Source organism: Citrus clementina, unplaced genomic scaffold, assembly GCF_000493195.1.
Source record: "Citrus clementina cultivar Clemenules unplaced genomic scaffold, Citrus_clementina_v1.0 scaffold_1, whole genome shotgun sequence".
Taxonomy (NCBI): Eukaryota; Viridiplantae; Streptophyta; class Magnoliopsida; order Sapindales; family Rutaceae; genus Citrus; species Citrus x clementina.
The window spans coordinates 15472789-15497808 of NW_006263303.1; the positions used below are offsets into that span (position 1 = coordinate 15472789).

Here is a 25020-nt window from a genome sequence, read left to right on the forward strand (position 1 = left end):
ACCTCTCATTTTTCATCTACACCAATAGGATAGATTATTTCTCCATATGCTGCAACTCATGTTTCACTGGAATGGCAATGAGAGCAGATATCATATACAAATAATGTTTGTCGAAACCTAAATAAAGTTAATGCATGTTCACAAGATAATTAATCGTGTTGAGATTCCTGACAGCCACATGTCTCTTAAAAAATGTAGACATGACCATCATGGTAATCATTTTTAACAATAAACTCATACATATTAAGTTCACCGCTTAATATGTATTGGAATTTTTTAATTTTTAGAGCAACTTCTTTTTAGACTATTTTGTAAATCAAATGTGATAACTAGCTACCTCTTTTTACCTATCACAAAACTATTCTCGTAGTTTATCAATGATCAAATCTAGTAACTTATGACTAAGCAACTTACATGAATTTTTAAGGATGAAGTTCATGGATTCTACTATGTTAGTTGTCATGATATTGCAATGTAACTTGTCAAAATGAGAAGGGTAAATTTCATCCTACCCCCTTATTAGATTGATATACTTTAATTTACCCTCTAAAAGTATAAAAGCAACAATATACTCCCAAAATACTGTTATTTTTAACATTTGACTGATGCTGATTTAGAAAAATATGAGAATATCCCCAACCCTAACTAAGTAACAGTTTTGTGGGGTTAATAGGGATAATTTCATTTCGCCCCTTAAGTTTTTATATACTTCAAGTTAAATGATAAAAAAATTTATTAATAAAAACCCTATAAAAAGAAAAATAATAAAGACTTTTAAAAAATCAAATTAATTTTTGCTTATATTTTAATTTATAAAACAAATATAATAATCACAAATATTATTAACAATATCAACACAGCGAAAATTTAAAAAAATATTTTTAATACAATAAGAATTAAATAAAGTGACAAACACCCAACGGTGGTACCAACTTGCCATTTGCCAACAAAATCCAAAACCCAAAAATAAATAAAAGTGAAATGTTAGAAAAATATAAAAACGACACATGTTCTCAAGCACAATGTAATTCCAATCCAAATACCACAACTCACTGATAATAGAGAACGTTTAATAATAATGCACCATTCGACTCCGTCAGCACTGCCGTCCACTCTACCGTCAATGTCCGTTTCAAGGGACAAAACCAAAGCTACGCTCTTTGTTCTATCAGCACTTTATTCTTCTCCCTGCTCCTCCTCATCTCTCTCTACTCCACGTCATCCTTCTCTCGTCGCTCTACCGTCGCACAAACCCAACCTGACTTGCCTTGCATGCCCTTCTAAGATCCCCTCCCACTTGGCCCCTCCCTCTCTCGCTTACCTCATCTCCGGCTTGGCGGGCGATGCGACCTAGATCGTCCAGTTGCTGCATGCTAATCACTAGAAGAACCAGTACTTGCTCCACTTGGACCAATCCGCCCCGTAAGCTTAGCGTGATAGTTTGGCCGTCACGATCAAATCGGTGCCTCCTTTTAGGATTATAGAAATCAGATTTGAAAGCGACTTTGGAGTTGTTAGATGTGTGAAAGAAGGGTTAAATTAAAAAAAATTAACGAAGAAGATGATGAGTAGTGAAGAGAACAAAGAAGATGAAGGAGAAAGAAGAAGAGAGAAAAAAATTCACCTTTTTTTTAATTTCTAAGATTTTGTTTTTGTTTTATTCTGTTATTTTGGTTATGGTAATGTTGATTAATGAAGAGAATTATTTGATTTGATGCAGAGAAGAAAAAGGAAAGTAGAACAAAGAATGAGATAAAGAAACAAAGATGAAATGAAGGAGAAAAATAGAGAGTACAAGACAAAGAAATAAGAAGAAAAGGAAAATGAAGACAAACAATTAAAAAAAGAATTTGGAAAATAAAAAAAAATTGAATTGCAATTTTAAATTTTAGTTAAGGATAAATTGTAGTGGATGGCAGGGTTGCTAATTTATTTGATTTCAAAGCCCAAATTAGGAATAAAATTATTTTTTGCCAATAACTTATTTCAAAATTTATTTTAAAAGATTATAGTTTTTCATTTTTAACATTTTAATCACAAATTAAAAAGGGGTTATAGTTCAAGATTCCTAAGAATGATGAATAAAAAATGATAAATATTATTCTAAGAAAATGATAAATTTTGGATATACTTAAATATTTATAAATTATTAATTATTGTACTATTTTACCCTTATCTTCGTGTTTGGGAAGAAAAATATACTAAAATGGATTTTAATAAAAAATTACTATAAAAAATAAGAAGATTAAAATTTATAACAAATGATGTTAATAAAAAAAAGAAACTGACAAAAATTTGGGATTATGATTAGGGTTAAGGTTTTTTTTATTTTTTAATAATCTGTTGAATTATATTAGGGAATGTAAACAAATTTTATGCATTAATTTGTCTTTCAAATAAGGGTAAAATGATATTTTGGATGATAAAAGTCAACTAATTGATTAATGATTTATATCCCTAATATATTTAAATTCAAGGGTAAAAATTAGTTTTTTTTTTAATTTTCTTGTGGTGATATTGTAAATAAAATTTGTGATTATTATATTTTTTTTATAAATTAAATATAAGTAAAAATTAATTTAATTTTTAAAGGTCTTTTACTATTTTTTTCTATAGGGTGTTTTCATTAATAAATTTATTTTTTGTGATTTAACTTGGAATATGTCAGATCTCAAGGGGCACAATGAAATTATCCTTGTTAAGCCTCACAAAACTGTTAATTAGCTGGGTTAGGGGTATTCTATTATTTTTATAAGTCAGCATCAATCAACAGTTAAAAATAACAGTAATTTTGAAGGGTAAATTAAAGTATGTCAATCTAATAACGTGGTGGGACAAAATTTAACCAAATGAGAATGAGCCCACTTGTTATACCTTGCATCATAAAGATATTTTGCAACTTTTTCTTTAGTGTATTTTATTCATAAAGTAGTTAAATTTGTTGCGGTCGATAAACCTTACAAATAGTTTAACAATTGCACCTACCAGAATTTCTTTATCTTCATTAGAAATCACCCTCATGAGGCATAGTTCTCACTGTCACTAATATCAAATGCAATAAGATAAAATTAATTGTTACCATCAAGTGTTGTCGCGATAAATAAAGTTCATTTCATTTTCTCTTAAAAAACGTGCCATCAATTATAATGACTGACCTTATTAATGAAATGAATCCATGCATACAACTTCCAATTGCCGTAAAGAAAATATTTAAAATTATTTGCATTGTCGACTTCAGAAAATATATGGGTGCCTACATTTTTCCTCTCCAACATTACTATATATCAATAAAGTAACTTAAATGAATCATGAGGCGTGCCTACAATTTATTTTATATCCAAACTATTTTTGGAAGTCTTGACTAATATAAGGCATATATGAGGATGAAGTGCCATCATACTTGCAACAAATCTTTTGTCCAATAAGTTTGAATGAAGCACGATGATAATCTCTCGTACCAACATCAAGTGCTCAAGTATGGACGCTATGGTACCTTCTAATTTCAAACATATTTAAACTTCCAAACTTGTAGCACGAAGTTGCCAATTACAATTATCATTAATACAAGTAATAACAAATATGTTCTTTTATAACTTAAAGGTTCTAAACTCAAAATTTTTCCTCAACGCTACAATAGAAAGCACTTTTTGCAATTCCTCTTTTGAATTAAACAATTTTTTCCCTATTGGTATCATCAACAACTTTCATGAATGACAAGTTATTACTATTTGAATGCGTGTTGACCTTATCTAATGAACTACTGCATGCAAACAAATTAGCCCTAGGCATATATCTATTATTAGAGGATAGAGGGCTGGAAACTCACATTGGTAGGCTCCACATTCCCTATTATTGGATTAGTAACCATCGTTGTTGCAATAAAATCATCATGAATAATAGCATTCACATTTTCCAAATTCGGCCCTCTTCCATCATTAAGTTATATTTCAGTAACAATTTTTAGATGTTGATTAATCTTCAACAACAAAATTATTTGGACTTAAACCTTAATCTCCAACATATGGCTCTATATATTCTTGTAGATAGCCATATGACCCAAAGTTAGGGTAAACATCAACAATAAGTGATGTCAAAATTTGTTTTATCTTTGGGTAATACAAAGAAGGATCTTTAACTTAGCTCTACTAATCATTTGCTCTAGAAAATAATCTATATCATCATCTAGCATAATTGGAATAAGTAGCATTGGATCAGATGTTTTAAGCTTGAACATCTTACAGTGTCAAAATTTAGAAATATTAATAGAAATAACTCGAGATACTCTTTTTATCAATTGTACATACGTTATAGAATGAGGCATTGTGATTCCTCTTGCCTCTGTACCACTAAACCTATAATGGCTGTTTTGTCCATTCTATTCACACAAAACATAACAGGCACACATAACAAAGTCATGTATTATAATAATACAACACAATTATTACAATAAATACAAAAATGAAATCAATAAGGCATTTAACAACATATGGAATCGTCTGCCCATTTATCTCTTGTCAATGAATAAAGTTTTCGTAAGTAAAAATATTACTTAGTTATTTGGTTGTCAATGAGAGATTTTATTAAAAATTATAAAATTATTTTAATAGAGAAGTTTTTAGAGTTATGTTATAAAAAATGAAAAAAAGATTATCCAATAAGTAAAAAAATATTTTAGAGATTTTAATATTTAAAAATATTTTTCAACCTTTAGCCCAAAAAGTTTAAAATTTACGCTTTTAACAGTAGAAATAAAATAACTTATTTAATTTTCAAAATCTCTACTAAAAAAAATTAACTAAATGTAACAAAAATTTTAATAATAATTTATAAAATTAAATTTATACTTATAATTATTAAATAAATTATATTAAATATGTACGTAGTAATATTTTAGCCAATATAAAATGTAAAAAAAAAAAAAAAAAGTCTACATAATTATCTATTAGTAAATAAGTACCTTGTTTTGGAATATATTTAATGAAAGCCGCCCAAACTCCACATAAAAAAGAAGTCCCTTGTGTGTTTGGCCGCCCGCCGCAGCTACCCATCACCAAAATAATCCGGCTCTCCGCCGCACTACTCGCTCGTCACCGGCGTTGCTCGACGCCAACTGCTGCTCTATCACTCCCGCCCCGTGTCTGCTCTTTGCGGCCTGAATCATTAAGCTGCAGATTGTCAACCATTTACTCTTGGGTGCGTTTGTTTATTTATTTTTTAATAATGTGCTTATCTTTTGTTTCAACAACGAATCAATGCTTGTCATCTGTTCCTGTCCTTTATAAAGTGAAAAATATGAAGTTACATTTTTAGTGTTCTTAGGTTGTTTCATTTTTATGCAAGGCTAGTGCTTCTTTTTGGCTAGAATTACTGGTTAGTTTTGGCTTCTGCTTTTTCCTTCTTTTTTTTAAACAGTTTTTCGTGGGGTGCGTTTTTCATGTGCTCTTTCATTTGACCCATCCCTTGAATTTTCATGATAGCTTATGATGCTGTTAAATTTGTGATGAGGGTTTTCTGTTGTCAAGGCTCATTTTTTGTTCGACATTTTTTATTCTTGGTTAAAAATAATGGCTTTTAAGTTTTTGACACCAGAATTTAATCTATTAATTATGATTTTAGCATTTTACAGGCAAGACAAAGCTGTGTTCTGTTGATGCTGCCATGGCAACAACTAAGCCTCGGCTAAGCAGCTTCTCTCGCAACCTATCGGCTGTATCCTCGTCTCAAACCCCTGGAGTCAAATGTGGTCCTAATGGAACTATGTTTGTTTCATCTGGGATAGCTGATCTTGACAGTAATATTATACTTGTTTTCCTCTTCATTTATTTGTAATATGTTAGTAAATTTATAAGTTTTCTTACTGTTTTTTTTTCTATTTGTACGTTCATGATATTTAGAGATACTTGGTGGTGGGTTCCCTTTAGGAAGTCTTGTGATGGTGATGGAAGATGCAGAAGCACCTCATCACATGCTTTTGTTAAGGAATTTTATGTCACAAGGGCTTGTTCACGGCCAACCTCTTCTTTACGCCAGTCCATCCAAGGACCCCAGAGGTTTTTTGGGTACTTTGCCTAGTCCTGCCTCTCTGAAACATGATAAATCTCGTGATCGGGAATCAGAACAGGTGACCTTCTTCTTCAAGTTTTTTCTCTTGTTACTTGTATTATCTTTTATTGTTTGAGTTAAAATGTATGGATGTCATCTATGAACGTATTGTAGGAAAAGGGATTGAGGATAGCTTGGCAGTACAAGAAGTATATGGGTGAAAATCAACCAAACTTTGATAGCCACAGAGGTATTGTGCAAAGCTATTTTCTTTAAATTTGGTTTGATTTATGGTGTGTGTGTGTGTGTACATACACACACAAATTCATGTTAAAATGAATCAATCAATAAATAATTGCAGCGTATTTTACCACTGTTTAAATTTAAAGGATACTTAAAATGGCATTATTGCAATTATCACTTCATTTAATTAATTATTGATTTTTTTTTCCTTGTCTTCTACATATAGAAATTTTGCCTCGTAAGCAAATGAACTTCTCTTGTGCCTTATGATGTAGAGCATTGTCTAATAGCTGTTTATCTGGCAGTGGTTGCAGTCTTTAGTTTCAATTGTTTATGGTCCCTAGCATTTATAATGCAGTGTAAAAGCCATTTCCTACTGCTTGTCCAACTAAATGGAACTTGAAAGGGATGCAGTTAGAACATTTCTCAGATTAGTGACTTCTGGCTGCTAATGTAATAGAAATCTAGTTTTGTGAACCAGAAAAGTGAAATTTTTTATCCATTTCTTTGTTTTACATCATAGAACAGACATCTCTGGTCTAATGTGAGCTAAATGCAAGCATAGTGACTCATCATTATGGTGGTGCAGACAATAAGCAAGATTACTGCAATGAGTTTGACTTGAGAAAGCCACTGGAGAGGCACTATTTTACCAGACAACGTGTAAATTGTGTTGGTATCCAAGACTCAAAAAATCTTGCTGCTCTTCAGGAGCATTGTGCCTCATTTTTAGCTCAACATCAAAGGTATTCTTTAATGCTTTTATGATAAGATGTCATATACGGATATTAACTTCTTTGGTCACACACATGCGCGCATGCCTACATGTAGCCATGCATACAGTTGCACCTCTGATCTTAGGTAGTTAAGCTAGCTTCTTCATCCTGCTTCTAAAAGAATGAGGTGAGGTGCGGAGCATTTGTAAAGCATAGATTTGGAAAATCATGCCCAAATTCTTATTACTAGAAATGTGGCAATTGAATTTTTGAATCACAAAGAATTTGAATTTTTTATTTGGGGAATGTGCTATGTTTCATGTAATATTATGAAAAATTGCATAGATTGATGGATGATATACAAGCAGACAATAGTATCATATAGATAATGTTGTTGGCACAGTGATAGTTCAGTGGATATTAGATATATATCGAGGGAATAAACTATTACCCAAGAAATGTTAAAGATACTGTTGTTTTCCTCAAATTTTTCCAGCAATGCTTTTTTGAATGAGTCCTGATCGCATTTCAGTATCACAATGTCTTCTGTTATTTTATAAAACACCATGCTGGAGATAATTTTTTAGATTTTGAGTTTTAATATGGACTTACTTTAGTATCTTGATTATAATTATAGCTCCTAAAATGTTTTAACTACATTTACGCTTGCTCTAAATTTGTCTCTTTTCATCTTTCTTATAGCTCTTTCTAGAATGTAAAACTTCAAACCTATGTTGGTGGTTTAATTAAGTCTATATTAAGGTATTATGTGACTGATTATGTAATGCTGGTGTTTTGGATAGTCTTATTTATTTGTCTCTCATTTTTTGCTTTCCTCTTCAAATTCTTTCTTATGTTATTGATGTTTTTTTGGTTGCATCTCCAGAAATGACGGCAGCTGTGCATTGGCTGGTCGTATAGCTATTCAGTCATTATGTGCTCCACAATGTGAACATTCCAACATGGTCAGTGGCAATTACACTTTGCTCTGAGGTCATAATCACCTTAAATGTATGGTTACAGCCATGTTTTTCGTTTACTTTCTATTTCTGCTGGAACTCAATAAATTTCTTGTAATATTTTCGTCTCTAGAAATGGTTGTTTGAAGAAGTGGCTTCTGTCTTTTACACCTTTTTCTGTCATTTTTCAAGGCAGTACTGCACTGAATTGATGATTTTTCCTTTTTATGACTCTCAACTTATTACTTTACAGGATTGGGAAATGCTTTCTTTTATTAAATCTCTGAAAGGTATGGTGCGGTCTTCAAATGCAGTGGTTGTTATAACCTTTCCGCCCTCCCTTCTCTCACTTTCGTCCACTAAACGATGGCAGCACATGGCAGACACTCTGCTTTCTGTTGCAGCTATCCCAGGTTTGATTTCATCTTTTTATTGGTATTACTGCGTCAAAGACCTTGTATTTTTAAACTTCTAAACAAATTCTTCTTTCAGATGAGGACAAGGAATTGGCAAAACTCCTTTCCGGTTATCAGGACATGGTTGGCCTTCTTAATGTACACAGAGTAGCTCGTTTGAATACACAGGTAGTGTGGAGTGTGCTTTGTTCTAATCTTATATTTACCACTATAGTGCTACTTGTACTGAAATAAGCACACCTGCTAATCCTAGGTAACATGTTTATCATATTTTTCATCTGTTAATCTTGTTCATTGTGAAAAAAAAAAATTCTTCAGGTGCCTTTGATACTCGAGGCAACAACATTTTCAATAAAGTTGCAGAAGCGTAGGTTCTTGGTTTTAGAATGTCTCAATCAAGCTCCTGTTGATGGCTCAAGTGGGAGTTCATATGGCACATCAGGTAGTTGCTCTGGATCATCCAAGGCTGGGACCCTTGATTTTTAGTTGCAGTGCATATTTTTTCTCAATGATAGGTAGCTCAGATTGAAACCCGGATCTCGCCATGAGTTCGATAGTGTCTGTCCATGCTGCTGGACTATTTAATTGGTCTTCGCTGCAGGAGTATTTCTTCAGCTGTCCTTAACTCAGAAATGCTATATAGAACAGCTACGAATGGTATCAAAAGAAATGGACCGGTGATTGTGGAGGCGTTTGGTAGACTTAAATACAAAAGTATAGTCCTATTATCTTTTGTAGCTTCGATTCCGGAGCGATTTTAATCTATTTAGTGGAAACGGTTTAGAGCTATTTTTTACATATTGAGTTGTGCGTCTCAAATAATAAATGAATTTCTCAAATTAAGTGAACAGAAAATACTCGTATTCACTAGAGAACTAACCTGTGCTTAGAAATATAATTTTGAGATAATTAAAAATAGGAAGCAACCGCACTCAAGTTGAAATGAAGCAGAAAAAAAAACACGTATTATTTACACGATAAATTAAACAACTAGAGCAAACTTTTATTTAAGATATGTGGCGAATAATACCATTCAATGCAAGGGAAAAAGACAACTTACAATTTGGCGAAGTTGTCATGAAAACTCCCTTAATTTCAAAAGTGACTGTATAGATCTCTTTTAAAACAACTATGTTGAAAAAATAATTCGCAATCAGGAACATAGGTTTCTAAAATTATCTTCAAAAAATTCTTTAGAAATATCTAAAGAAAACTCTAGGAAGTTAGTTGTAATATATAGTAAATATGTTAGCCAGGTAACTTGAGTCAGCCGTAGTTAAAATGTGTGGTAAAATCAAAGTTGATAAATCGTGTAGGCAAAATAGGTTAGTAAAATGGGTGATCCTAGTGTGTATTTTAAAAAGTTGTATGGCCCACAAATACAAGGCCATCTCTCCAATTTTAGCAAAGAAGCTGAAAGCTTAATAAAAAAGCCCAAATTTAAGTCAGTGCTGTCTCTTGTAAAATCCCTATCATTTACCTTCACCTTTAGCCAAATATTCTTAACCACAAATACTTACCCTCAACCATTCTACCCACTAGCTACCCTTGTTCCAACAAATTATTCCCTTTGATACCATAGTGAGCTAATTGTATTTCATTTGAGTATAATTATCCAAAAAGTAGTTTGTTTGAGCACTTCACCAATTTACATAGTGTCGTTATCTTTGTCTTTAAGTATACTAATTTATCAAAATATGGTAAAGATGAACATCAAGCATCCGACAAGTAAATATCCAATTCACCCAAACACTTTTAGGGATTCTAAGGCTTTCCATATAGCTTCTGAAGCATCAACAATATTGTTAGGCCACGGAAGCATCAATTATCACGATTATCACACGCCATTGTGGAGTTACACTCATCAACCTCCTTAACCTTAACACTATTTCCCATTTCTCCATAAATATTAATATAGTTCAATCATCTCATCTGCTGCCTTTTTTATACTACTGAGTTGACAATGGCACCACTAACCGGTTCATCATCTAAGTAATATTAGTTGTCACACTTAGGTGGGCCTCGTCATCCCAGTTTTCCTCAAAGCTGTCAAGTGTTAATGTTGCCATTGTGTGTCTTGCCACTTAGGGGTGAACATTTGTAAATGCTATAAAGCTGGTCTTCTTTGCAGTAGTCAAAGTCATTTTCTTGATTGCATTGCTCTAGTGGAGGCTTTTTTGCCTACTTATCTTGTTGCTAATCCTACATGTCCTAGCAGCTTCAGCACTGCCCAATGTAACTGAAAAATGAATAGGTGAAGCAGGGATTTGTCCTTGCTATACTCTTAAAATATGTTTTTTTATTCAGATACACCCTCATACTTCAAATTTTTCTATATATACCTTTTTTTATGTGCAAGTACTAAATTATTCTAATTAAAAAATTAATTTTTTAAAATCATTCACGACATAGCGCCCAATTCATCATTCACCATACACAACTCCCAAATTCTCCCAATTCATCATTCACGACCAGCATACACAACGCCCAAATTCTCCCAAATCATCATTCACGACCAGCATACACAACAGCCAAATTCCCTCAATTCATACAAACTGAATTCGGTTGAAACATATAGAAGTGAAGTTGTTGTGCAATATAACCAACAGCAGGTTGGAGGGTTTGGGTTTGTTTTGCGACAGGCAAGGGAAGATGATTGTTTGGTTTGAGAGAAATTGGGAAAAGAAATGAAAATGGAAGAAAATTTTGGAGCCGCGAGAGACAGGAGATATGAATGATCCTATAGCTGAAGCTGCGCTCATCAGTTGGGTATTGTTTCAAGTTAGTAGTTTTATCATTATTTATACTTCATTTTTGCAAGTGAATGACTTTATTAGTTGATTGTTTATTAATTTATAAGAAAATTGAAATATGACTTTGTTGTACTTGTGTATAAGCTTACAGTTATTTAATATATTTTCTTAAATGTATGACATATTAGGGAGAGTGATTTAGAAATGTTGTTTTTGCCTAATAGAAAATTTTCCAATGAAGGCCCAAAGAGTTTAAGAATGAAATGTGGATAGTACTTTCCACCAATGTAGAAAATAAAATATAAAATTTTAAAGAAGATTTTAAAAAAGATTTAAATTAACAGATAAAGGGCATTGGCATAGGAAAAAAAGAATCAATAAAGCAAGCACATTTTGACAAGCACACAAAACTGAAAGGGGAAAAATGATGGAGGTGATGATTATGTTATGATAATCAATAATGGCGTTGAGGTTGAGAAAAGAAGGCATATAGACATCATACTCTTGAGAAGTAAAACTCTCAGCTACCAATGTCACTGCTCTTTTTCAGCTTCTTTATGAGCTTGATTTATGTTGAAAAACTCTTGAATATTAGTTGGCAAAGAATAAATGTCAAAATATACTAATTAAAACAAAGTGAGATTAGTTAATTAGATACAAATTAATGTCAAAATACATAATTGTAGAACATGTGTGTGCTGCCTGTTGTTAGCCTCCATTATACAAACATTATTTTATTTTACGGTTTAGGTCGATACGAGAAATTGTATATTATAATAAAAATTTACACATTATAACCAATCAATAATATGTAGAATCCGCCTGTTAAAGGTGTTCCTTTTAATTTTAAAAAAATACAGCAAAAGATATTTTTGTCTACATTATCTCATTCTCATATTCTTTTTCCTAGGCTTCTTATGTCACACGTGTTGTTGGTATAGAAGTAGATGTACTGAAGCTTTCGTAGTTGTTAATCGAAGAGGTACCAAACCTTTTTCCCTTTCAAATCTTCGTCTTTCTGATGTTTGGCTGTGATGTGGTTTCAAATACTCCATTTTCCCTCCATGTATTTTAAGAGTATGTGCTAGCTCTTGGAACTTCTTAGAAAATATGGTTTTCGTTGTGGTGACATTTTAACTAGCATTCATTACTCTATATTTTCTCTCGATGCAAAGAATCATTTACTTTGTATTTACCTGGCTGTGGTCATGTAAAGAATTTTTTACCCGCCTGATACCCGACTATAGTCGTGTGATGAATGCTTTACTCGACTGGTATGTCGTATAATTTTTATGATTAGTCTAAAATATATTATTATGCAACTTTTCAATCATTTTATATTATAATTTAATTTTTTTTTGTATTTATGCAAATGGAATCGAAAATCAAGGAATCTGAAAACTTCAAAGCAAAGATTTCAAGCCGATCATCGCCAGATGCAGTGGAGGACAATAAAAATATACTCTCTGAGGAGCAGATAAATATTTTTAGGCATTCTTACTTTGATAATTTTTTGGATGTGAAAGAGTTGGAGTTTTTTGCTCAGTTACTCCACAGCATATTATTGAGGGAAGTGAAATTAGATAAGAATGCAATGTGGTTTAGGATTAGACGTAAAAATATTCGAATTTCATTGGAGGAGTTTGCCTTAGTGACAGACTTAGTGAAATTCTAGTTATGCAACTCAAGAGGGGAGGTGAATTAGGATTCTAAAAATTATTCAATTCTAAAACAAAATACCATGCAAATTTAAAACGAATTTAAAGCAATAACAATTAAATCAATCACAATATAAAAAGATAAGGGAAGAGAGATTCAAACACGAAGATTTTTACGTGGTTCAGCCAACCTCGCCTACGTCTACGCCTCCGCCTCCAAGCTTTCCGGGTTTGAGGATTTCACTAAGCAAGTCTCTAAGACTTCAAAAGCTTACGCTTGACTTCCAAGGTGTCAATGAACCTTTACAACAAGAGATTATCCCCAGTCTTTTAACCCAAGTGTATCCCAACACTTTCAATCACTCAAAGTAAAAGATTACAAATTATTTTTCTCTTACACAATATTTAAGATTACAAATCAATGCTCAATGTGTGAATAGATGAAGCAAGAAATGTGTTTAAAGCTCTATGAAGATTGTATTCTCGAATATAAGCTTAATGGTAGTGTTGTGATCAACCTTGTTTGAATTTGAATGAGCTTATTTATAGTTGGAGCTGAAAAACTAGCCGTTACAAACTGTCTACCCGGAAACGGTTCGCCGTTAACCGTTTAGGCTGGTCAAAGTTACCGTTGGGCTAAATTTCAAATAAACGGTTTGCTATTTAGGCTTACCCTTTCGCCGTTAAATTCCAAAGACCTGCAAGATAAACTTAAGCTATCCGTTTACACTAAACAGTTAAAGATTTGCATGAAATGACTTTTCTATAATTTTTCGGTTAACCGTTTGACATTAACTGTTCACAGTTTGTTTCCAGTAACCTGCAAAACAAATTAGCCTTATCCGTTTCTATTAAACGGTGCCAGATGAATACAATCTTGCATTCTGGATTTTATCGATTAATCGTTTCAATAAACGGTTTGCCGTTTAATTCCAGTAGCCTTCCAAGCGTGTTTTGTTTTCCGTTTTTCTTAATCGGTTAGAGCTTAAGTAATTTTTTTTTTTACTCTCTAGTTTTAATCGGTTAATCGTTTAAAAGAAAACGGTTAACCGTTTATTTTCAGAGTCACGATTTTAGCCAGATATTGTAGAGAATCATTTTCCAATTTGAAATTTAACAGTTATCCAACTTTTATTAATATAATTGGAATGATTATAAGACTTTCGTTTATTAATGGATAGCTCTAATATTTTAATAAAAAACATTTAAAATTTTTTATCATCAAAATCAATATTATGAACATATTCATGTTAACATTCTCCCCTTTTTTTATGATGATAAACTTCATTCAATATTTTGCTCCCCCTTAATATATGCTCCCCCTAAATGTATGACCAATTTAAAAATATGTCCAATAAACAAATTTTTGCTCAAGGAGCATTTTTTTAAAAATTCATTTAAAAAAACCATTTAAAAACAAAATCCATTTCAAAAGTGAATTTTATTCTTATTAATCACTATCTCCCCCTTTATCAATATACAGGCGCATTAACATAATCTCTCCCCCTTCATCATAAAAAATAAAAGAGAGAAAAAGAAAAAAGTAAAGCATAGAGGTGAGAATGAAATTACCCAGATTAGGCGAGCAAAAATTTTGGTAGAATTTCCCTTTAAAGTGGAACAAATCCGCTAATACAAAAGGAGATTAAAACACTTCCAAATATATTAACAAGTATCCATATACCAACAACTCCATCATCCAACACATAATCATCCAACATCTAATCATCCAACATTAAGAATATCACAAAAACAATCCATCATCAAAATCACAGAGAAGTAGCAATGTATACCAAAATATAAATAACAACACATAGAGAAACAAAATATTAAATGTATGTGAGAATATGAGACTCAAAAACTAAGAAGGTGGTGAAGATGTGCTCCTCGAATCATAACCGAAATAACGAAGAAGAGTGCGATGTCCAATTAAGGATAAATAAAAATATCATCCCTTCATTTTGTTGTGCATGCCAATATGGAAAGCAATCAAAAAGGCAATTCAAGAACACTAAAACCAGAACAAAAACAGCCTTAGAATTGATCCATACAGACCTATAGGGACTAGCACCAATCCCCTCAACAAAAGGATATAGATATTATATATCTTTTGTCGATGACAAATCCAGATACACATGACTCTTCCCTATAACAACAAAATCTCAAGCTCTTGACACATTCATTGCTTTCAAAAGGCAAATAGAAAATCAACTAAACTTGAAAATCAAAGCACTGCAAACTGACATGGGGGGAGAATTCAAAGCCTTTGAACCATATCTTAAAAGAGAGGGAATAGCTCTAAGACATTCTTGCCCTTACTTACATGAACAAAATGGCAAAATTGAGAGGAAACATAGACACATTGTGGAAACTAGACTCACACTACTAGCCCAAGCTAAAATGCCATTGACATATTGGCAAGAAGCTTTTACATATGTTGTATACATCATTAACAGACTGGTATCACCTGTAGTTGGGATTAAAACACCTTTTGAATTGCTGTACTCTTCTAAACCAGATTACTCTCAAATTAAAGTGTTTGGCTGTGAGTGCTTTCCTTACCTGAGACCCTATAACAAGCACAAATTCGATTTTCACACCTCTAAATGTGTCTTGTTAGGAGTAAGTCTTGCTCACAAAGGATATGTATGCATGAGTCAGTCTGGCAGGATTTACATTTCAGCTAGTGTGAGGTGAGGTTTAATGAAAATTCTTTTCCTTTCTCAAGTGATCTAAGTTTTAACATAAAGGAGTCCATGAATGAAAGTGATTTTACTACTCTCTCTGAAAAGTTTCAAGTTGTCTTTCCTTGTCAACAGCCCTAACAATCTCATACAGCCAGCAGCTGTACACAGTCACTCTCAAGACATTGCTGGAAATATAGAACTTCCCCAAAATCTTATACAAGATGAAGCACAACAGACCTTGGAGACTAACACATTATCAGGTAACAATTCACCTCACCAACTTTTGTTACACATTCCAGAAGACATTCCAAATCCACTCCCAGCCACAGAACCAAAAACTCAAAACCTTGGTGAACAAAAAACCTGGCCATCACATCCTATGATAACAAGATCTAAAGTAGGGATCTTCAAACCAAAACTATACCAAATATCTACCCAAATACAGTCCTCGCTTCCCAAAAACACCTGTGAGGCCTTAAAGGAACCGAAATGGAAAGAAGTAATGGTAGATGAGTATGATGCCCTGATGAAAAATAGAACCTGGACCTTGATACCTAATAGTCAAAATTATAAGTTGGTTGGAAACAAGTAGGTGTACAAAATTAAAGAAAATCCTAATGGTACCACTAACAAGTACAAGGCCAGACTTGTTGCTAAAGGATTCCTGCAAACACCAGGTGTTGACTTCAAGAAAACCTTTAGCCCTGTAGTTAAGGCTGCAACAATTAGAATTATTCTGACTTTGGCAGTGAATAACAACTGGATGCTGAGGCAAGTGGACATAAACAATGCATTTTTAAATGGAGACTTGACTAAGGAAGTGTACATGCCACAGCCTGAAGGATTTGAAAACAAAAGCAAGCCAAACTACATATGCAAGCTGAACAAAGCACTGTATAGACTAAGACAAGCTCCAAGAGCCTGGTTTGACAAGCTGAAGAGTGCTTTATACTCTTGGGATTTCGAAAATTCTAAGTGTGACACATCATTATTTTTTAGAAGAACAAAATCAGATGTAATTATTATGCTCATCTATGTTGATGACATAATAATCACTGGAAGCAACAGCAAGGATGTTGAAGAAGTGATAGTGAAATTGAGCAAAACCTTTGCCTTAAAGGATTTAGGTAACTTAAATTTCTTTCTTGGAATACAAGTTACCAGAAATCAAGATACCATCCTACTTTCTCAAACTAAATATGTTCAAGATCTGCTGATAAAAGCAGGAATGGCTGACTGCAAAGGCATAGAAACTCATTTCAGCACTTCAGAGAAGCTAAAAAGAAATGAGGGAGCCAAGTTTCATGACCTTACACTTTATAGAAGTGTCATAGGAAGCCTACAATATGCAGTGCTTACCAGACCTGAGCATGCATTCTCTGTGAACAAGCTTAGTCAGTTTATGTCAGATCCAAGACAGTCACATTGGATAACATGTAAAAGGGTGCTGAGGTATCTTAAGAATATAATGAACATGTGCCTAAGGATTAAAAAGTTTGAATATTTTGATCTTATTGCCTATACTGATGCAGATTGGGCTAGTGATCCAGATGACAGGAGGTCAATCAGTGGCTATTATGTATATTTGGGTAATAACTTGGTCGCTTGGAGTTCAAGAAAACAAGGTGTGGTAGCTAGATCTACTGCAGAATCTGAATACAGAGCTATGGCTCTATGCAGTGCTGAAATTACATGGATTAGTTCATTACTTGCTGAGCTTGAGTTAAAGGTTCAAGGAACTCCAGTGATTCTAAGTGACAGTACCAGTGCAGCAGGCATAGCTGCCAATCCTATATACCATTTGAGAACCAAACATTTCGAGATTGATCTTCACTTCATCAGAGACAAAGTTATAAAAGGTGAAATTGAAATTAGCTATGTTGCCAGCAAGGATCAAACTGCAGATGTTCGAACTAAGCCTCTACCATACTATAAGTTTGACTACTTCAGAAGCAAACTCAATGTCTTTGATAAGACCTTGTGTTTGAGAGAGGGTATTGAAAGTAGCAGCTGTGAGAATTCAACAGCTGACTCTGATGACAAGCTGGCATGTCATCTCAGCTACACTCATTTGCAATCAGAATATGCAGAAGATTTACTGAGCTAGCAAAATGGAGCTACTGAAGAATCTCAGCAAATAAGCATGCAAGGATTACGTTTCTAGAAGCTGAAAATGATTGGCTAATATTTGTCTTATTCACAGGCTGTTATTTGTTCATTTACAAATCTTACCCCTTAGGCCAGCTGTTTCTTTCTCTTGTTCTCTGTATATAAATGAACCTAAGCTTGTATTCATATTATTCAAGTTGTTATCTTTTATAAAGCATTTTTGTGATTTATGCTGGGCTTGCTGTTCATAAGCAATTTATAGCAAATTTAAGTAATATGACCATGATCTCAAGGTATATAATCTAAAAAAGTAAATAATCGTATAATTTGATATGACCATCATTTCAAGATACATATTCTAAGAAATAAATAATAGTATAATTTGAATATACTCTAGCTTTGATGCAGTTTTCTCAATTGGAGTCATCAACCTAAAAAATTAATCTCTTAGCTGAATTTACACATCTATATACGCAAATTACACCTTTACGCATAGTACGAAAGAGGCAAAATAGATAAACTGCAAGTAGAGGCAGAAGAGCTCAGAGCATGTGTAATGAGATCATCATCTATCATATTTTTCAATCAAACAGGCCACAAAGAACCAAATTTTCCTCCTAAATTCCAAATATTAAGCATCACTTACTCCTCTTTGAAAAAAGAAAGAGAGTGGAGAAGTTACAACAATGTGGTTTTTCCTCTGAAAACAGAAGAATAAAAGCGTCAACTATTCCAATTGACATGACTTCCAATAAACTCCAAAAGCCACAACACAAACTCAAAAGTCAAAAGCAAAACTCAAAAGTTCCTCAACCCTCATGGATCCACCACCTCTTCCTTCCCTCTCCACTGCTCCCACCACCACAGCCACCGTGGCAGCCCCTGGCCCAACCAGTACCTATCTCACCTACCCGGACTCCGTCGAGTCCTCCCCCCGCTCCCGCAATGCTAACACTTATGATGACAACAACCCTCTACCGGAAGTCCCTGGTGCCAAGCTGCGCCTCATGTGTAGCTACGGTGGCCACATCATTCCCCGCCCGCACGACAAATCCCTCTGCTATGTCTCCGGCGAGACCCGCCTCGTTGTCGTTGACCGCCACTCCTCTCTTTAGTCCCTCTGCTCCCGTCTCTCCCGCTCTCTTGTCAATGGCCGGTCCTTCACGTTAAAATATCAACTTCCTAATGAAGACCTCGACTCTCTTGTTTCCATCACCACTGATGAAGATCTTGAGAACATGATTGAAGAGTATGATCATTTAATGGCAACATCAGCTTCTGCATTGCAAACCTCATCACGTATCCGCTTGTTTCTTTTCATCAACATGCCTCAAACCGCAGCTTCAATGGGATCGTTTCTTGATGATGCCAAATCTGAAACATGGTTTGTAGTGTTGGTAAAAAATCCGGTTTTAAATTTTTTTTTATAAAACCTTTTGAAGATCGCTCTCATATAATATATAAGAATTCGTATGCTAGAAATCGTACCTTGAAAATCCGAGTTGGCTTTTTCCGCTGAAGTGATTTAGGCTCCTAGATCACGATCCGCCACCACCACTCCTGTTAGATCACGATCCGTCACCACCACACGTATTAGATCACGAGCTGTCACCAATGATCTTCCAGGTTATGACTCAGGTTCGATCTGCACTTGACGTGTGGGCGCCTTTATCACTACCAAAGCAACTAGCACGAGAAAATTTTTCTCTCAACAATGGAGAGAAAAATCTTTTTCTTTGATCTGTATAAAGTGGCTTCGCCCTTTTCTTTAGAGAAAATAAGCTTTTTATATCACCCTTTAGTGAAAACCCTAGGCTCTAAATAATGCCCTAAATAAAACTCACGTTATTTTCTTTTTCAATAGGGGACCCACCTTGTAAAATAACATAAGGTCCCTTATACAAAAGCTAATTAAATAGAGCCTCCCACTAAATGATATATTTAGGCTTTTGACCCAAATAGCTAGTTATCTTACTTATTAGTCCAGTAGTGGTGCAGTCAATTAAATGAGCTAACCCGGGGATCATTTGGGAACGTACAATAGTGGCTACAATAATTAGGTCTGTAATTAAACTAGCCCAATTATTTAATTCCAAATCTACTCCACTAAAAGATTGGAACTGACTTCCATAATTGTATGCTCGAATAATAATTCGTCCCAAGCCACATTGATTTCTTTACTGCACAATCTTTTGTACCACATCGTTAATTAAATTGATATCTCAACTGTCCAATCAATTTAATAACATCTTATTCCTTGATCCTTACTGGTTTTCTCTAATGATCATTTTCAACATATTAAATATGTTGACACACTCTGGCTAGAGAATTCTATGATCAAGTGCTGAAAACCCATCAAGAGATGTGTTGTACAAATTCTATATTGTTAATCTATAACTCCAATACTCATAATTGCTCCCACCAAGATACCGGGTAATCTTGACCACAAGGATGTGTCGTGCCCATTGGTAACTCAAATGGAATAACAATTACAATCATGAAATCATAATTAACTCAAGATTAAGATTACAGTAAAATCAACGCCTATGAGATTTAATAAGTCTGACAATTATTACAAAGTGAATTAAATCTCATATGTGATCCTGTTCAATGTAGTCGTACTACATCAATAAATTCATACATGATTAAGACAAATCATTCAATGAATTTATTACAGTCTATACCTAAATAAAGTGCCCAACTTTATTTATCAACTGCGAACTAAATTTATTTAATCATAAGATAACTTGTATTTATGTCTTCTGTGAATCCACATGGTGATCACATAAATACATATAATATGATTAAATGGACTTTAATACAAGTATTAATGCAATTAAGATATTTGAATAAAATACCTTATTTATTTTATTAATCAGAAAAATAGTTTATTACAATTAAATAAACACATATGCTTTTAAAGAGCATATTTTCCCAACATGTAGATGCTCTAAATGGTTCTGGGTTGCTTCCTAGAGGCCACTCTGATACAACAATGGAATGCTTACTGAATCTTGATAGTGAAAATGACTTGGAGGGCGCTCAACCAGAGGCCGATCATGATCACAACAAGCAGGTGCAATGTTCTTTGCCTGATTCACCTCTGGTCGAGAATTCTTCCTCATTTGGCTCGTCTTCCTCGTCGCCTTCAATGTCAAACTTGCCACCTATTCGTGTTCGTGCTGAGGATCAGAGGAATGGGGCCATAGAGGAGCAATTTGCGCAGATGAGTTTTGCTCATAGCGGTTTGCGGAAGCAACAGCAGCAGGAAGAGGGAGGAGTTGTTTTTTCCGGGGCTCCTCCTCTGATGCCTACGGCTGTTGCCACTGCTCTGCCTCCAATGCCTGTTGCTCTGCCAACTGAAAACACAAGCAGGGTTCTCTCAGATGATGAGAGATCGGATCACGGCGTTCCTGCAGGTCGACTAAGGAAACCTCCTTTGCCTTTACAGACAGTGCAATACAGAGCTTGTGCAGCTTACAATGTGCCTTCTCCTGATTCTGTTGCCAGGTAATACATCTTCATTTTGTATAATTCTTTCTCTTGGATCTTGATAGTTCGAATCAGAGTTGTAATTTTTAAGAGAAGTAATTATTTGAAACATGAAATTTTACAGTGACAGCAGCATTGCATCTGCTGCGAGTTCTCTTTCAAAGCCTAGTTACCAACAAGATCAAGATGGTGGTGCATCTGGAGAGAACAGAGGTCCCAATAGCCCAACCACGGGAAGCAATATTCCAATTCCGAGCCCTCAAACTCCAGATTCCGGGTATGTTTCGTCGGCTCAAATGGATCAGCAACAGCAGCAGCAGCCTCAACAACAACACTATGTTCATGCAAGCATGCATTATATTCCCCACCAGGCCACAACTCCAGTGCCAATTTCATCTTACTATCCAGTGTATGCTTCTCCACAGCAGCAAATCCTTCACCATCGCCCAATTGATCAACAATACCCGGTCTATGTAATGTCCCCTGCCCAAACTCAGGCGCCATACGCGTCCATGCAACCAAACATAGCTGAAGCCAATAATGTGGCAGCCTCAAGCCGCGCACTAACTGCAGTGTACAAAGAGGGGACTCCTCCAATTTACCCCCCGAAGACAGCTACTCAACCTAAACCCGAAATGCAGCAACAATATCTCGGTTACTCTCAAATTCCTGCTAATCAAATTCAGCAACAATTTGTTGGATATTCTCAAATGCAGCATCCATCACATTCCATTGCTGTTGCTTCTGCTGCTATTGCTAACTATGGCTATGAGTATGCTAATCCTGTATCTCATGAACAAGTTTACTACACTGAACATCAAGCTTCCCCGTTGCCTTCTCATTATCAAACCATGACAGCAGCGGCAGCAGTTGCAGCCTTAGCAGATGCTTCTAAACAGCTTCCTGTGGATAGCAGCAATCACCAAATCAGAATCACACCCTCACAACCTCTCTAAGGTCATTAAGAAAAAATAAGAATCGATTTTTGGTGTTCGGTACCACGATATTTTATCTTTCAGCGATGGTTATAAGTTCACATATGTCACCTTATGTAACAACGAATTTTTTAATAAGTGATATGATCTTGCTCTTCTTTCTTCCCTACTAATGACTTTGATTAAGAAATAGAGATGATTACTGTTAAAAGTTTTCTCTGTTTTGCTAGTTCTGTCCACATCTGTGTATGTTATGGCCAAATTGATAAATTTCCAAAGTAAAAGCTTTACTGGAAAAAATATAGCCTCATGACCATGAAAATTTTGCGTTTTAATTTATAGTTTAATGGCAACTCAATTTCCTTCCCACCCATGTAAGTCGCTTCGAACCAAACCTGTTGTTTTCCACTCAAGAAATTCTGTCAACTGAATTAATTGGCATCAAAATAAGTGAAAACAATGCAGCTAACTTGAAAGACTATGAATGCATCACTCGTTTTCATTAATTTTTAACAAATTGATCAATATACAAAGAGTTTTATTGCTCTTCAAGCAGAATCCGATACATTTCTTAGCACTCACTTAATCTGATGTCTTGGAATGAATTGATCCAATGGTGGATGTGGTTTCTCCTTGGTGATACAGATATTCATTTCTCTTCATTCTGGCTTGTGCCTATCCATTAATGCTCTCGAGTCTAGACTATTCCTGTTGCGGATAATAAATTACATCTTTACAAATCGCCTGCCTGATGTGAAGAATGATCTGGGGCAGTATTCTGATTGAGACAAATCATGAAACATTTTGCAGTATTTATCAAACACCTTGCATTGGTTAACTTTAGCCGTCCCTTAATTCTTATTGAAGATTTTACGTCGGTTTTACAATGTTCTGCTTTAAAAAGTTTATGGGGTTCAAAAATCATATTTGGTGAAAATAAAATGTGATGAATCAAGAATGCGTGACCCTTGTTTTTATTAAGCCAAATCTCAATTTTGACCGGGGTACAAGGATTATAGTCTTCCTACCTCCCAACATAAATGGCTCAAGCCCAGTCAAAATTTGACCCAGTAAGACTTTTAAATTAAACCAATATTATTGCATTTTAGTAAGCAAATACTACTAAATAAAAGATGATTAGACTTGTTAAAAACCATCCCATTTAATTGACATTCTATTTGATGTTGTAATTTAAAAGGTTGTTTGTTTTTACTTCTAAAATTTTAATTTAGCTTAATTAAGATGTTTTGATATTTTGATTTGTTTATTTTTATATCTGAAGTCTTATTATAAGACATATTTATCTAAACGGAAAAAATAAATTTTTTTCTGTTGTATGAATGATAAAATGTCTGAACAGAAATCATCTTTTTTTTCTCACAGACACCTCATTAAATGTATTTATTTCCTACTAACTATTCAATCATATTAGAATTTCCCTCAATCTCAAGTTTTACTAGGTATTAAATACTTAAACAAACATTCAATTTGAATTTTAAGAAAATTCTTTTATTATTAGATAACACTTTTTTTTTATAAATATTATGTTAAATTATAAAAAATAATTTTACCAAAATAATTTTTGTCAATTATATACCAAATGCTTACCTTATAAATATTTTTTTTATAAGACCTTATAAATATTTATAATACATAAAAGATATTGTGCTATATAACACCGTAAATATATACATATTTAAACTTCAAGTATATATATCACTTTCGAGATCATAACTGTAAAAATATTAGATGTAAGATATTTTGAGTTTATTTTTATTTTGACATATGTATTCAGATCAATTTAAACTTCAGTAACATTCAGACCCATTCATATATCAAATAAAAAAACAAACGCTACCTAAGTTAGCCCAAGATGAATGTCATGCTTTCTTTGTTAATTACTTATTTGCTCATAAGTTAGTAAATGCTCTAATGATCAGTTTCAATGTTATGGAGTGGTAAAATAAATTTACAAAGAAAAATAATCATTCCACAAATAATTTATTGAATTAATTGTGACAAAAAAATTAATGATCAAACATAACAAACAAACTTCGTTGGTTAATTAACATTACTAATAAAGTTGATAAATATCTACTTGAAAAATGGACTACCATGGCAGAAAATATCTGTCATTCCACATCCCTTATAACATAATTTTTATTTGTTATTATAGCCCATGTGATAAATTCAGGACAGTATTTTGTTATTTTAGCCCATGTGATAAATTCAGGATAGTATTTTATCTATCATATATTCCCATGATAGTGCGCATCTATCACACGTGTCACGAACGTACAAGCGACGTTGTTTCACAAGTCTTTCGGAAATTAATTAGAAATTTTAGCAAGTAATCTAAATTGTTTTGAATTTGATGGGTTTCTTCAAAGCCTGTCATATATTAATGATTTGCTTTCTATGTCATGAGGCTTAAGGTTTAAAAAATAAAATTATTATTTTCTAATTTTGAAATTATGATAATATTGCTTATTATTTAAATTTCAAAATTTTGAAATAAAAATAGCAAATACCACATTGTAAAACTTGAATTTACCGAAATAAAAATTACATTCAAATTCATAAAAAAATCAAATACAGATATCATCAAACACTAGAAATTTCAATCACTTGAAACTCCCAACAAATAGCATCATCAAAATGCATGGGGAATCAAATCCAACAAATAGCATCATCAAAATACATGGTGAATTAAATTTGTAACAATATCTCATAAATCCTTTACAATATCCAATCACCAACCCATCATCACTAGAAAAACAATTAATCCATGAAAAAAAAATGACACTGATAGTACATTTTCAAAAGCCACTAACATCACCTAAAACACCGATTACATTAAGATGAGTACCAAAAAAGTACAGATTAACGTATTGGCCACTTACAGTTAATCAAATTCATAATAAAGTTCATCAATGTCTAATTGATTTAATCAGCTTTGACACCAAAGAGAAAATGAGGATAAACAACCTAAAAGAAAAAAAAATACATT

At 33.6% G+C, this 25020-nt stretch overlaps 1 protein-coding gene and 1 pseudogene across 2 annotated transcripts; both read left to right on the forward strand.

Moving 5' to 3' along the window:
• The first annotated feature begins 4995 nt into the window (after positions 1–4995).
• Positions 4996–9191, forward strand: LOC18053883 (elongator complex protein 4). 2 transcript variants are annotated; one of them, XM_006451651.2, is made up of 9 exons: positions 4996–5193; positions 5617–5791; positions 5895–6121; positions 6217–6292; positions 6875–7031; positions 7888–7966; positions 8214–8373; positions 8453–8544; positions 8695–9191. In XM_006451651.2, the coding sequence occupies exons 2-9, from the start codon at positions 5659–5661 to the stop codon at positions 8860–8862; spliced, it is 1092 nt and encodes a 363-aa protein (XP_006451714.2). In that variant the 5' UTR covers positions 4996–5193; positions 5617–5658; the 3' UTR covers positions 8863–9191. The 2 variants fall into 2 exon arrangements, with proteins under 2 accessions (XP_006451714.2, XP_024034440.1); XM_024178672.1 differs by having other exon boundaries at positions 5627–5791.
• Positions 9192–18401: 9210 nt separating this feature from the next.
• Positions 18402–22031, forward strand: LOC18053884 (annotated as a pseudogene).
• The last annotated feature ends 2989 nt before the right edge of the window (positions 22032–25020 follow it).

What these genes read in the sequence shown, in the direction of transcription:
- LOC18053883 (XM_006451651.2), top strand. Translation starts at nt 5,659, where the DNA reads ATGGCAACAACTAAGCCTCGGCTAAGCAGCTTCTCTCGCAACCTATCG. An exon ending in TGGGATAGCTGATCTTGACA is followed by an intron (nt 5,792 to 5,894) that starts GTAATATTATAC and finishes CATGATATTTAG; the next exon opens with AGATACTTGGTGGTGGGTTC. An exon ending in AATGTGAACATTCCAACATG is followed by an intron (nt 7,967 to 8,213) that starts GTCAGTGGCAAT and finishes ATTACTTTACAG; the next exon opens with GATTGGGAAATGCTTTCTTT.